Source organism: Eptatretus burgeri, chromosome 5 (assembly GCF_056783735.1).
Source record: "Eptatretus burgeri isolate ZD-2024b chromosome 5, Ebu_testis_v1, whole genome shotgun sequence".
NCBI classification, from domain to species: Eukaryota; Metazoa; Chordata; class Myxini; order Myxiniformes; family Myxinidae; genus Eptatretus; species Eptatretus burgeri.
In genome coordinates this window covers 99211490-99226489 of record NC_140965.1, presented here as the reverse complement: position 1 = coordinate 99226489, position 15000 = coordinate 99211490, and the positions used below count along the sequence as shown (strand labels likewise).

The 15000-nt window shown below is 44.3% G+C and overlaps 2 protein-coding genes across 9 annotated transcripts in view; both read right to left on the bottom strand.

Annotated features, from left to right (window-relative positions):
- The window catches only part of QTRT1 (queuine tRNA-ribosyltransferase catalytic subunit 1), a 28172-nt gene extending 23825 nt beyond the window's left edge, over positions 1 to 4347 (bottom strand). Inside the window, exons 1-2 of one of the 4 annotated variants that reach the window (XM_085883134.1) lie at positions 3721 to 4347; positions 1702 to 1770 (exon numbers count right to left, since the gene is read on the bottom strand). In XM_085883134.1, coding sequence (XP_085739260.1) covers positions 1702 to 1770; positions 3721 to 3933 — 282 coding nt within the window. In that variant the 5' untranslated portion in view covers positions 3934 to 4347. The remainder of the gene's footprint in view (positions 1 to 1701; positions 1771 to 3720) is intronic. The other 3 variants (XM_085883132.1, XM_085883135.1, XM_085883133.1) reach the window with 3 other exon arrangements.
- An 8699-nt stretch (positions 4348 to 13046) lies between these two features.
- Positions 13047 to 15000, bottom strand: part of LOC147027037 (bifunctional 3'-phosphoadenosine 5'-phosphosulfate synthase 2-like) — a 100935-nt gene continuing 98981 nt past the window's right edge. For all 5 annotated transcript variants that reach the window (XM_085883128.1, XM_085883129.1, XM_085883130.1 and 2 more), the window contains one exon: positions 13047 to 15000. This exon is cut by the window's right edge and continues 406 nt beyond it. The gene's annotated coding sequence lies outside the window, so the exon portion shown is untranslated.

Below are 15000 nucleotides of genomic sequence, written 5' to 3'. Positions count from 1 at the left end.
TTCGGTGCTTCGTGAGGATCCGAGAGGTAAGAATTACGTTTTTGTTTTCATGTTTAAAGTGATTATTTTCAAAAGTTCGAAAGAAATAGATTCGATTTTAACGTTATTTTTTGCTTACAAGTGTGGCTTTCTTTGCTACTGAACTCGTCCGTGTTTTCTTTGTAATTTATAACATCGGACTCTCTCAAAATGTGTTGTTTTTTATTTTTCCTGTCACATATTGAGCCTGTTTGAAAAGGCAGAGTAAAAATTATCTGTTTCTTATCCCAAAATATAATATTTACGTTTTTTTTTTTTCATCTAATTCCGTACATAATGCTGACGCCAAGCTCGAAATTCGAACGTATATTTACATTGTTGTATATATTCAGTGGTAACTTTAAAACCGGACGTGCTGCAGGTCTAAAAATTTAGATTTAGCTATTTGAATACATGCAGATTAACATAATGGATTGCATTTCATGTTTCCCTAAAGTTTTTTTTTGCCCTTTGTGTAACAGTATGTGTACCCACTTTGTGAACCATGCACATATATATATATATATATATATATATATATATATATATATATATATATATATATATATATATATATATATATATATATATATATATATATATATATATATATATATATATATATATATATATATCAACATACATCCATGTATACATAGTTACAGTTGGCCAGGTCGTTACGGTTTGAATGTGTTCTAGCTCTTCCATGAGCTTCGACTTTGTGCACAAAAAGTAACGCAGATCTACTGTATATGGTATAAGAATGGGGTGGTTGGGGTTATACATTTTTCAAAAGAAAAAAGGCGACTCCCCAACCGAAAAAGTAACTTGATCTACTTTGCTAGTTCAAGTAATAAACAAGCAAGAGCAGACCCGGTCTTAAGTGACGTTTCACCTGCTTCCCAATGAACTTCCTTCGGCCAACAGATCTATTGACCTGAGGAAGCTTGATTTTGTTCAAGTGTGGGGACAACAATGGCAATTGTGACAAATTATTGCATCATAATCCTTGCAAATTTTCTGAAGATTTAATGTCATCTCAGAGATCCACATTCTCAAACTCCCTTGTTACCTGAAAATTTGAACATTCTTGATCTCATTTTTTTAATGCAATAATGAAAATAGGTTTATTTTGTTGCATGCATTACAGGATTGAATTATCCCCATAACAGTCACAAATATTAAATTGGAAGTGTGAGAGCTACAGCATTGCATTCATGAAGTATTTGATAGGATAAGATATTGGAAAGCAAATCAATAATTACCGATATCGTTCTAGTCCCTAAAGGGAAAATAGTAAAAAACAAAATCCAAAAAAACATCAGACTTGGAAACATTATCACCTACAATGAAAAAGGAAGGTTAAGGATAATGCATCATTGGAAAGGAAGGATAGGGAAGGAGAGGGACAAAACACAAACACAAGCACAAGCAAATACGATTCAAATTGTATTGGAATGTGCATCTAGTGAAGTTAAAATTTGCAATTTAAGACGGACATTGCAGGTAATAGAGGATGTGCAATGACCTAGAGTTTAAAGTTTGCTTGCGAGAAGATTTAAGCCACTCAGACCAAAGATAGCAAAGTAAAGCAAGGATGAAATAAGAGGGAGAGAAGATCAAGAAAAAGTTGAAGCAATAGTGATAATATGAAGATGAGAAAAGGAGAGGAAAGGAAATTACCGTCAGTAGAGCTCCATCCCAGCCCATGAATGAATGCAGGCCACCTGCCATTTTTATGAGCTCAGGACCCTAATAAGACAAAAAAAAAAAGTTGTTGGAAGATAGAAGTTTGAAATTTCAGATAAGATATGCAAATTCCACTTTCCTCCAAAGTCTAAACCAACATCAGCCCTGAACCACTCCCTACAAGTCAGTTCAATTAAAAAACAAATGATAAAGTTCATCATCAAGAATAGGGTAGGGGAGACACTCTCTTCTTAATTGTGAGAGAGGTTGTGGAGCAGGATGGTGAATTGGGCAAAGTGATAGAGATAGAATATTACAGCTATCTATAATTGTCACAATTAAAATCCGATTTTTACACACATGTAATAATGTGTAAACCACACCTGAACCCTTTTCTCTTCACAATAGACCGAGCTGTTGATCTGCTGTCATGTATGAAAGTGACAATGTTTCTTCTGATTTTGGCCAAGATTAAAAAATATATATCTATATGCGCGCGCGCGCACACACACGCACGCACGCACAATCAATTTTGACAGAATTTCAATTTCACCTTTCTTTGTTATGCTGTTGCTCTGCCTGATCGACTTGATCATTCAACCTCATGATGTTCTCCCTTTCACAACTCTGAACTCCTGTCTCTCAAACTCAACGCTGTTAATAACGAGGTGCTGATCCTTACGTCTTAAGCAATTCTGAAAACTATCCAGTCCCAGATCATGACACTTGGGGATCACCACGTGAACTCTGCTTCTCCAATTTTTAATAGGTGCCATGGTGGCACTCTCTCTATAGAGTGCAGCCTGTGACTGCTGGTTGCATCATTGGTTGGGACGCGGCTATGCTGCTGATGCGGTGTCCCCCTTACCAGTACACTGGTGCTCATTTTGCCGACCTCGGAAGGATGACAGGCTGAGTCAAACCTCCTGGTGTATTTTAATTCAGCGGCCAACGGGGCTTGAACTCACGACCCTAGGATCCCAAGCCGCCACCCTAACCACTAAGCCAACACCAGGCTAACGGTGGCACTAAATTTCCAATATTCCACACATTGCTAAGTTGTGTAAATCGATTTGCTTACATCTACATACTATTTCCACTGATGCAGTAGGTTTATGGCAGAGATTTTAAACTGTAACCTGTAGGTCAGGGCAGGAATGTAGATTACCTGTGGGTCAGGTTAGGTGAGGCCAGAACCTGGAGGTAACTTGAGGTTCGGAAAGGAGTTAGTAATTTGTTCAGTGCTGGCAATAGCTCGCCTACTCTTCGTGAAGGACACTGTGGGATCTTTAACATCCACCGACAAATGCTGGCAGACGGGACGTCCAGTTTACCGTCCATCCGAGGGACGGCACACACACATTGATCAATAACCCTACCTGCGAAACACCGGGATGACAGTTTATAGTTGGTTCTCAATGTCCACATCTCCCATGTGAGTTTGCATATCTCCAAGCTATCCTGCCAGCCTCTTAAAGACAAAACCTATGTCGGCTCCTGCCTCCATGTCTTACCCACTCACACCTAAATAATGCTGTGGTCTCACACCTGGTAGTTCTTCACGTGAGGATGGACACTTGATCAGATCTGATCAACTGGACAACTCACCAACTCACCAACTCACCAACTCACCAACTCACCAACTCACCAACTCACCAACTCACCAACTCACCAACTCACCAACTCACCAACTCACCAACACACCAACACACCAACACACCAACACACACACACACACACACACACACACACACACACACACACACAAACACACACACACACACACACACACACACACACACACACACACACACACACACACACACACACACACACACCTCTTTTTACTTTCTTAACTCTTCCTTTGTAAAGTGTTTCGAGACTTTTGTAAATACAAAGCATTGTCTATAACAAACTAATACATTGATACTTTTCAAATTAAATATGTTACAATTGTTACAGATACATCCCCGTCCCCGTCCCCCGATGATAAATCTGTGTAAAGACCCTTACCGGACGCAGACCGAGGTGATACGTGTTGCCAAGACATATTTGACATCGAAGCGAACGGAGCTGTGACGCTGTGACGCCCTTCAGTGCGCCGTGGGTTCCCACCGGCATAAAAACGGGGGTTCGGATCGGCTCACACAGTCTGCTGAGGAGGAGGTCGCACGCACGTGCTCGGCTCGTTGCGCACTCCGCGTTCACAATCAAAGAACACGACATCTTCAGCACGAACGTTTCATCATTCGGTTTTTAATTCGAGCGTCGGGTTATTGTAATTTTCAATTTTTTTTTTGATGTATCACAACATCTTCCGTTAATACTTTATAACAATCTTTATAGGAACTGTAAACAAATCTGAGCAGAAAAGAGGAAACAAATTGAAGGAACCAGCCGAACTGCGCTAAAAGCAAGGTTTACACCTTAAATTCGCAAGAGTCGTGCACACCATCTGGAGAGCGGAGAGGATCGAGGGAGGGGCAAAGCGAGCGGAGAGGATCGAGGGAGGGGCAAAGCGAGCGGAGAGGATCGAGGGAGGGGCAAAGCGAGCGGAGAGGATCGAGGGAGGGGCAAAGCGAGCGGAGAGGATCGAGGGAGGGGCAAAGCGAGCGGAGAGGATCGAGGGAGGGGCAAAGCGAGCGGCTCCTACCTTTATATGTTCCGAGACGACTCGTGAACTCGTTGGGTTCCCTTGTGACGGCGGCTGATGGAAAAAAAATAATTTCAAGATGAAAAAAACAACAAATAGCTCCAGCGAACTATACCGTTGAGGTTGTTCGCATTGATCAAATTCTCCCGAAGAGTACTTGAGTGAATCGGGAATTGATTTTTTAATAATATTTTTCGTTGCCCGATTTGAACGAAACTTGAAACTGCACACCGCATGAGAATGGTAATTGAAATGAGAGCGAGAGAAGAACCTTCAGTGTTTAGGCTTTATTCCATTTGATTGGAGCCGCTTCTGCGGGCACACCGGGGAATACAGGTTCAGCTCGGAGTACATAAGCAGTAACGTATACATGTGCGATTAATCATCGCAGACTAAATCCGCATAAGCACGGAGTTCGATATAATCTCCATTCTCACCAGTCAATGAGAACCTTCAGTTAACGAGCATCAAGTGAACAGCCGATGTAAATGGCAATGCCCCGGGGACAACCACCCCGCACCGGGAGACCTCCCCTTATACGCGAGACGCACAACATGTGATCCCGCGTCATGTCCCTCAATTCACCTCAATTCACCACATTCTCCCCACCTTTAAAATGTAACTAGGGGCCCATCTTACACACCATGATTGCTTTAGCACTATAGGAGTATACATTTCAAGCAACGCGGACTAATAGATCTACAGAAGCATACATGCCAAGCAGTGATTATTTTGAGTTGTAGGAGCATGGAAATGAGCATCGATATATGATATAATGGGCATATAGGAGCATGAGCAGCGAGAATGCCGATAATCCCCTTTACAGATTGAGTCGTCGAGGGGGCCTTATTCGTCGACCTCTCCGGGAGTAAATGGCAGTTTCACTTGAGGGAGACTCCCGATCCTCTTGGTGAGCCTCGACTTGTGCCGGGGATGACTCCTCGATCGCTCTCGGGTGGAACGCGGCAGCCCCGTCGCCCGGCGGAGTTCCTGGGGGGGAAATGTCAGAAGGAGGAGTGCCAGAAGGTGGTGTACCTGCGGGAGGAGTACCTGAGGGAGCCAGATGGTGAACCGACACAGTGGTCTCCCTGCCATCCGGGAGCCTGACATGAGCATACTCTGGATTAGTGTCAATGAGTTCGACCCCCTCCACCAGGGGTTCATACTTGCTTTGTCGTACCGGGCGTTTCATGAACACTGTACCGGGATGGGTCAGCCAGTTGGGCACCGTTTGACCGTCAACATAACGTCGCTGGTGAGTAAACATACGTTCGTGAGGAGTGGCATTGGTGGACGTGCAGAGCAAAGAGCGTATGGAATTCAGAGCGTCGGAAAGGGTAACCTCCCACCGCTCGGGGCCCAGTCCTCTCGATTTCAGCGCCAGAGTTACGGCTTTCCAAATAACTCCATTATACCTTTCCACCTGCCCGTTTCCCTGTGGGTTGTAACCCGTCGTTCGACTAGTTGCTATGCCGTGCTCTAACAGGAATTGTTTTAGCCCGGCCGACATGAAACACGGCCCTCTGTCTGAATGTATGTACGAAGGTTTCCCAAACATAGCGAAGAGGTCAGAGAGACATCTCACGACAGTGCCCGAGGTCATATCCGAGCACGGAAATGCGAAAGGGAACCTTGAATACTCATCAACAACGGTGAATATGTATCTGTTGTCTGTCTCGGTCGGCAGGGGCCCTTTGAAGTCGATGTTTAATCTCTCGAAGGGGGAAGTGGCCTTGATCAGTCTGCCAGATGCCGCGCCATAGAATCTGGGTTTTAGTTCAGCACAAACAGGGCATGAAGCATTCATTTGTTTAATATCTTCAACAGAATAGGGAAGATTTTGTCTGCGTACGAAATGTGCCATTCTGGTTACCCCCGGGTGGCAAAGAGACACATGGAGGTCTTGCAAAGCCTGACTGATTGTTGCCGAACTGTAGACCCGAGAGAAGGTATCTGCAGCAGGGTTTTCCTTCCCGGACCGGTAAACAATGTCGTAACTGTAGCAAGCTAGGTCTATCCGCCATCTCATAATTTTTTCATTCTTAATTTTCCTGTTATTTTTCCCATCAAACATGAATGCCACGGATCGTTGGTCCGTAACGAGCGTGAAGTGGTTTCCCAGTAAATAATGTCTCCATTTCCGCAGCGCTTCGACGATGGCGTACGCTTCCTTCTCTATCGCTGAGTGTCTCTGCTCGCTTCTAGAGAGAGTTCTCGAGAAGAACACGACCGGCCGCCCAGACTGATTAAGTGTAGCAGCTATCGCGTGATCTGAAGCATCGGTCTCCACCACGAAGGGCACCGAGCTGTCGATCGATAAAACCACGGACTTACTGATATCATCTTTGAGGTTGTGGAAAGCTCTTACAACAGCGGCATCTGGTGGAAAGTTTTTGCAATGCACTAGAAGATGTATTTTCTCGGAGTATTGCGAAATCCATCTCGCATAGTAAGCGAACATCCCAATCACCCGGCGCATTGTCTGCAAGTCCTGAGGTGGTGGAAGCTCACGGAGCGGGCGCAATCGTTCAGGATCAGGCTTAATTGTGCCGTCGGCTATTGTGTAGCCAAGAAGGTCAATTGACCTCGCCGAGAATACGCATTTCTCGTAGTTGAGAGTCAGATTATATTTTCTCGCAATGCTCAAGAATCTGTCCAGATTCATATCATGTTCCCCCTGATCCCTACCGCACACTGTGACATTATCCGCGTAAACAAAAGTGTCTTTGAGGTTTTCATCTGAGATGATGTCGTCCATAACCCGTTGGAAGCAAGCTACTCCATTCGTGACACCGAAAGGTATTCTCCTGAATTGGTAGAGGCACCTCCCTGCCTGGAATGCGGTGTAAGGTTTGGCTTCCTCTCGGATGGGAATTTGGTGATAGGCGCTTCGCAAGTCGATGGTACTGAATACCTTATAATTGGCCACGCGTTCGACCATCTCGTCTATGCGCGGCAGGGGGTAGGCATCGAGTTGGGTAAAGCGTTTGACCGTTTGGGAATAATCGACAACCATTCGTTTCTTATGGTTCTGACTGCTGGTTACTAACACCTGTGCGCGCCATGGCGAGTCGCTCGGTTCTATAATTCCTTCTTCCAGTAATGGCTTGGTTTCTGAAGTGATGAAATTCATGTCAGCAGTGGTATATCGCCGCGATTTGATCGCTATCGGTTTGCAGACCGGCGACAAGTTAGCGAACAGCTGGGGGGACGTCACCTCCGCGGTGGTCAACGCATTTAAAATTAGACGAGGTTTGCTTCCTCCAAAGGGTATTTCGACGCTCGTGTGCTGCTTGAGGACATTATGACCCAGAATTACGTCTGCGCACAAATCACGAAGCACCAGTACCCTTACATCCCGATGCGTGTACCCTTTTACGTCCAATTCAACATTGCAGTACCCTCGTATGCGGGATTGTAGTGAGGTGGCGGCCATGCATACCGTATTGTCAGTCGGGTGGATTGCCCATTTCCTGCCCTTCACTAGCGAGCTGTTGACGAAACTTTCAGAGCTACCGGTATCAATCAGTGCCTCAGCCATATGCCCGTTAATTCGTACGTTGATGATAGCCTTGGATAGATTCCCCGGGGAGGCTGCAGTTAATTTATTTTGCGAGTAGAGAGCCGCAGAAGTGGGTTTATTTCTCCTTAGAGTAGATTTACATACCCTGGCATAATGCCCTTTCTTGTCACAGTTCATGCATGTGGCATCTCTGGCGGGACATTTTTGACGAGGGTGCCTTTTGTACCCACAAAAGAAGCATTTACCAACCGGAGCAGTTGCTGAGGAGTTTGACGTGGCCTGGGTATCCGGCTCCTCGGGTGTTTCTCCATCCCCTATGTCTGGCTGTGTCTGTGCCAGTGGGGTTCCTTGGGTTCCCATCGTAGCAGCGTTCATTAGCAGCATCGGTGTCCCAAATGACTCAGATTGCTGCTGAGCCGTATCCATCGCTCGTGCCTGATCGACTACCTTGTCAAGAGTGGGTTGCGCTTTCTCTAGTAAGCGTTGCCGTATGTGGGCTGATCTGAGTCCTTGGATGAATGCCTCCCGTGTGGCTTCCTTTCGGTGTTCCTCGGCGCTTACGGCCCGGAAGCTGCAGTCTTTTCCCAGCTGATTCAGAGCTTGCAGGAACTGATCGATTGTCTCCCCGGCTGCTTGCTTGCGTGTGTTGAGAAGATGTCGTATGTATACCTCGTTCTTGGGCTTCACGTAGAGTGCTTGCAGCACCTCGATTGCTGCTTCGTAAGTGTCGCACTCCGAGAAGAGCCTGTACACGCTGGGCGAGACATGATTCACGAGAGCGGCAAATTTGTCGGCTCCTTCCTCGATGATGGTCAGATAGTGTGAGAAGGAACAGAACCAATGCGACCATTTCATTTCTGCATCAGTCGCGTTTGGGTCTGCGTCGAACCTCTCTGGTTTGTAGATCTTGTCCATCGTTGGTTGAGAGAGCCGAGAGAACCAAATGGAATAAATTGAAATGAAAGCGAGAGATGAACCTTCAGAGTTTAGGCTTTATTCCATTTGATTGGAGCCGCTTCTGTGGGCACACCGGGGAATACAGGTTCAGCTAGGAGTACATAAGCAGTAACGTATACATGTGCGATTAATCATTGCAGACTAAATCCGCGTAAGCACGGAGTTCGATATAATCTCCATTCTCACCAGTCAATGAGCACCTTCAGTTAACGAGCATCAAGTGAACAGCCGATGTAAATGGCAATGCCCCGGGGACAACCACTCGTGCCGCGGAGACCTCCCCTTATACGCGAGACGCACAACATGTGATCCCGCGTCATGTCCCTCAATTCACCTCAATTCACCACAGTAATGTAAGGTGGCCCTAAAATTTTTGTGCTATCGTGTACCGTTTTGGCTGTATTTCAGGAACATACATACATACATGCATACACACATACATATATACACACATTCACATACACACATACACACACACGCATACACACACACACACACGCATACACACACACACACAGACACACATGCATACACACACACACAGACACACATGCATACACACACACACACACAGACATAATCACATACACACGCACACACACACACACACACACACATGCATACACACACACACACACACATGCATACACACACACACACACATGCATACACACACACACATGCATACACACACACACACACACACACACACACACATGCATACACACACACACGCATACACACACACACGCATACACACACACACACACGCACACACACACACACACACACACATACACACACACACATACACACACACACACACATGCATACAGACACACACACACACACATGCATACAGACACACACCCACACACACACATACACACATGCATACACACACACACACACACACACACGCATACACACACGCATACACGCACACACACACATGCATACACACACACACAGACGCACACGCATACACAGACACACACACACACACACAGACACATACACACAGACACATACACACACAGACACATACACATATTCACACACACACACACACACACACACACACACACACACACACACACACACACACACACACACACGAAAATCAAGACCAAATCCATAAACCCCCGTTTCGGACCAAGTCTAATGGGGGCTAATAATGGCAATAAAAAGGTTGCTGGGTTGACACTTTTTTTAACCTTGATATTAGATCATGACCCAATTATGGATTTCTCTAACATTTTGCACCAAAACGCAACCGAGGTTCGTCCAATGGGAACGAAATTGCCCTTTCTAGATAGCCTAGACTCCGAGAGGAAGGGGCTTTTACGCTTAAATTGACATCATACTCCTCCGAGTGAAAGGTCAAGGTCACATGGCTGAAAAAAAAAACACGTTTTTTGTCATCGCTCATTTTTGCTAATATGGAATCTCAAAGACCACTTGGTCTTCCAAGATGTTCTTGCAACGTAATCGCATATCTGGACTGAAGTTGTGCACTTCACATTTGATTTGTGTGCTTGACCTACATTTTTTGGATTGTGTCCGAATTAACAAAAAACACATTTTTGATCATAACTTGAATAATTCTCCTCCTATTTTCATGGTGTTGAGTTTTACGGAAAGATTGAAGATGGTGACACATTTTCCTAATCTACACTGTATCGATAAATGTTGAAGTTCAAGGTCAAATGGTGATCCAAAAAAAAAATACAGCCATCATTGGATCACGGGACAAGGGTAAGTCGCAGGCGATCGGCAAGGGTAAGGTCAGGGAGGTTTTCCCTTGGTGATTGCTTTGTCATTGCAGATATCTAGTTCCTTTGTTCTGTATAATTTCTTGTTTCCTGTTCATTTTGATTACAAACAAAACTTTACTTTTCCATATCATCTCAAGGGACTGGCAGGATGGTCTAGACAGAGGTACACACAATCGCCCAAAAGCAGTCAAACCTGGGTTTGAATCCCAACCCTGCTCTATACTGTCATCCCAGTGTTTCACAGGGTGAATCATCATTGGGAAGGCAGGCAACAAACCACTTAAGGAGAACTAAATCACCCACCATCACCAAAACACCAGACATCACCTTTGTCAAGAGACTGCTTTGGCAGCATGGACACTGTATGTAAGGTGCAATGATATTGATGATTTCGTGTGTTCATCTCTGATCTTTATTTTTATATGCATAGTCGAGGCTCATGGAAGAGCTATAATTCGCACACTCATTGCATCAGGACACACACAACAGGACAAAAGGAACCATTGAGAGAGGGAGGAAACACCAACAGCAGAGTTAAAGGCCAAGATAGACGCAGACTTGGACAAACAATGAGTGTGGGGAGGAATGAGGAACAGGAGAGAATGCGTAGGGTGGATAAGATGGATACAGAAGGAAACTCTTAGGAGGGAAAACTGGAAATTTGGAAGGATGAGGGATTGGGGTGGAGTTAACAAGGGAAGAAATGATCATGGTTTTGGATTGGGGACGATCTGAGATGGTGGTGAACAGCTGCATTGAAGACCTGAAGGGAAGAATGAAATTGAAGAGAATGTGGAAGTTTGTTCCTCAGGAGGGAGAAAAGAGGAACGAATGAGTGGAGGTGAGCAGTCAGCCTGGATTTTGGGAGTATAACCAGGAGGGGGTTACTGAAGGAATGTGTGCATAATGGAGTTCCTTGGGAGGTTCGTACGACTGAGAGAGCTTCACCATCATCATCTTCTCGACTCAACTTAACTGAGAGAGAGCTCAACTTCACCATTGCCGACAGGTTGGTGGTCTCTGTCTTCTTCTGCCTCATTTATGGTCTTGCACCCTCTGCCCTCTCAATGCTCTGTCCCCCCTCCCCCCCCCCCAAGTATTTGCAGAACACATGTGGTCCACCAGAAACCCACTCCTAGTGAAACTGCCTAAATCCTGAAACATTGCTCACCTTAACTCATTTATTCCTCTCTTTTCCCACCCGTGGAACCACCTTCCACACTCTACGATCTCATTCTTCTCTCCCAGTCTTCAAGACTGAGATTCACAACCATCTGAGATCATCTCCCATCCAAAGCATGATCTTTTCTGCACTGGTTAAACCACCCCACCACCTTGTCCACCCCTTGCGTTCTCCCCTAACAGCTTATCATTTACTGCATCCCTTGTTTGTCCGTGGCTACCTTCCCCCTCTGCCCTGCTGTTGTCGTTTCCCCTTTATCCTGCTGTTCCCTTAGTTATGTGTGTCATGGTCTTTCTCTCCTTTTCTCCTCCTTTCTCCCGTTTGTGGAACTGCCTTCATGAGGCTTTTCAATCACACTCTTCCCTCCAGGGTTTCAAAAGGCCAGTGCGTTAACTTTTCAAGTTGCTCCACATCACCGGCAAAAGCATCGCGAAGTTTCTCACAAACTACATGCATCAGGTCGAGGTGTTGTTCATGTTTACTGCTGTGATACGAACATCTCACTGGAAGCTTAATTTGGCTAAAATGGAAGAACATGACCCCTAGAACTTTCACTGGAAGCTTTATTTATGATAAATGGATGAGGTGTGTGTGTGTGTGTGTGTGTGTTTTTGTGTGTTGTTCATAAAGCATGACATATTATCTCTGCTTACTCTCCTACCCCCATCTCTCTCTCTCTCGTTCTCTCTCTCTCTGGTCATATCCGGGTAGTGCTTATGTCCAGAAAGGAGTTTGTCTCCAGGCGTGTCCAAACGGTGTTTGTCTCTAGCAGGCTTGGCTCCAGATGCGTCCAGGCAATATTTATGTCTGGATGGGAGTTTGTCTCTGGATGGGAGTTTGTCTCCAGACTGTGTTTACAGTATGTATGACTGCTAGAAAATGGATTTCAGACATTATTTTGTTTCCATCTTTACCGTTATGCGATGCAGAATAATTTTGATGAAACGGTACAAATCGTAATAAATGCTCCACCATACGTCTGCCTTCCCTTCCTCTCACCTCCACTGTTTTCCCTTCCCCACCCTCCCTCCTCTCTCCTTTCCCCTCCACTTCTTCAATCTCCCCGCTCCCTCTCTCCCTCGTCCCTCTTTTTCTCCCTACCCCCTTTAGTAGTACCATCAGCGAAGCGACGGGTGGTATAAAGCATGACATATTCTCATGATAGCAATTTTTCCATTACTAAATGCAGCATTCCATTTTCAGCAATAGATCGAGACCATGCTATTGAGCAAGAATACGAGAAGATGATGATCAAAGGAGGTTTTATTGGCATCATAAGCAATGAGCATGCTCTGGAGTTCTTCATGAAAGCTCCAACACTTTGTAGAGTTGTACAAGAATTGAAAGACGACATGGGAATTGCAACCAGAAAGGCAAGCTCACTCCATCATGAGCTTGTTGGAGGAAAGAGAAGAAAGATGATCGAAAATACAGCAAACATTGTCAAAGTCCTCGCTTACCATGGTAACCTATTTTTGAAAAGTGACATGCTTAATCTTGTGACACTTGCCGTTACCCCGAGCAATGTTTGCAGTGATATTGAAGACTGTGAGAATTTGTGGCAAAAAGCATTGGTAACGTTTGTTTCCTCAATAGTACACAAAACAGTGAGGTTTTGGGACAAAATCAGGGTTGTTTTTGACCAGTATCTCTCAGGCTCACAAATAAATGACGTATGACAACACCAATCCATTATCATATCAACGAAAATACTGAAATCAAGAACCTTAAAAACATTATTTTGCATATCAGTACTAAAGCAGAGTTCACTGAGTACCAATCAGACCAGCTCATCAGTTATGAACAGGGCAAGTCTCAAAAACTGGGTAATCATGCATCACCCAACAATGAAAGCCAATTTGTCCCTGTCTGAGGTCGCAAGTATGCCAGCCGAGCAACACAATCTTGAAAAAGGAGACCAACTTGTTATTTACCGTCAATACATTTGATGGAATGTAGAAGGAGCTACCATCTACTCTTCATGTTTTTTGGTATTTCCAGACATGTTTGTTCTCATAACAGTTCTCTACTCGCTTCCAAAGTCAACAACTCTACTTAGAAAGAAGGATGAGAGAATGCACATTCAAGACAGCTACCTGAGGACTTGAAGCAAGAGAGCTGAAGCTTTCATCGGGTGGTATGCTTTTAAGGGAAGACAACACTGGATCATTTGCTGGAAAAGGTGTGTAAAGCCATGTATAAAAGCATTTCTGCAAGCTGATGTTATATTGGATGCATTTGCTAAATTTGGACTAACTAATGAGCTGCTAAATTGGATCTTTGGCCAAATGGAGTGTTGGCTGTGTTTATTTTACAGGGCTGATGATATCAGTCTAACTGTACTTAGAGACAGACATAAGGTGGGAATTATTTGCACAGAAGGGAAAAGAAGGCCAACAATTGCCTCCAACTTTGGGAACATTAACTCCACACACATGTAGAGGTCATTATATGGCTCTCGTCTGGAAATCTTCACAAAAGCCTCGTCCACAACTTCCATCACCTACAGGCTACTAATGGAAGCTACTGGATGATCGACTCAAGCCAGTCTATTGCATCAATGCTCCAGCTTGAAGCACTGCTCGGGCTTTATAAATATAAAAAGACAGATTGCAAAAAAGTCATGTGGGTGCACCAACAATTAGTTGGCATGTACAGACATGTGGGTGTGGAGATACATGTCAGAACATGGTGCACGAAAGTCCTTTACAAACAGACGAGACCGAGTGATATGGTTAGGAAATCGTATGCCAACACGAGAATGAAATTAAAAACAACACGAGAATAAAACATATGCCAACCCTTCCTATTTAACACTAGAATGCAGAGATTAATTCTTATTTAACTATTTGCTGGTAAACTGTGGTCCTTATGTTATACATAAAACAATCATATCGTCTCGAAGATTTCCAAATGAACATACTGTTTCTACATTAAAATAATTAATGTCTTCGTTGTTTTTCTATTGTGTTATTTATGTATTAAAACGCATTTTCAAACATGTATTAACATCAACAAGATGAGTAAACCTGTGTCGTTTGTTTTGATTCATCTAGAGTGAGTTAAGTGAAGTATCTTCCAAAAATCCATCAGTGATGTGTGGTGCAATGAGTGATTTATATATATATATATATATATATTTTTGATATTTTGCACCTGAAATTCAATAATGTCATTATATTGTGAAACAGACCTCGGT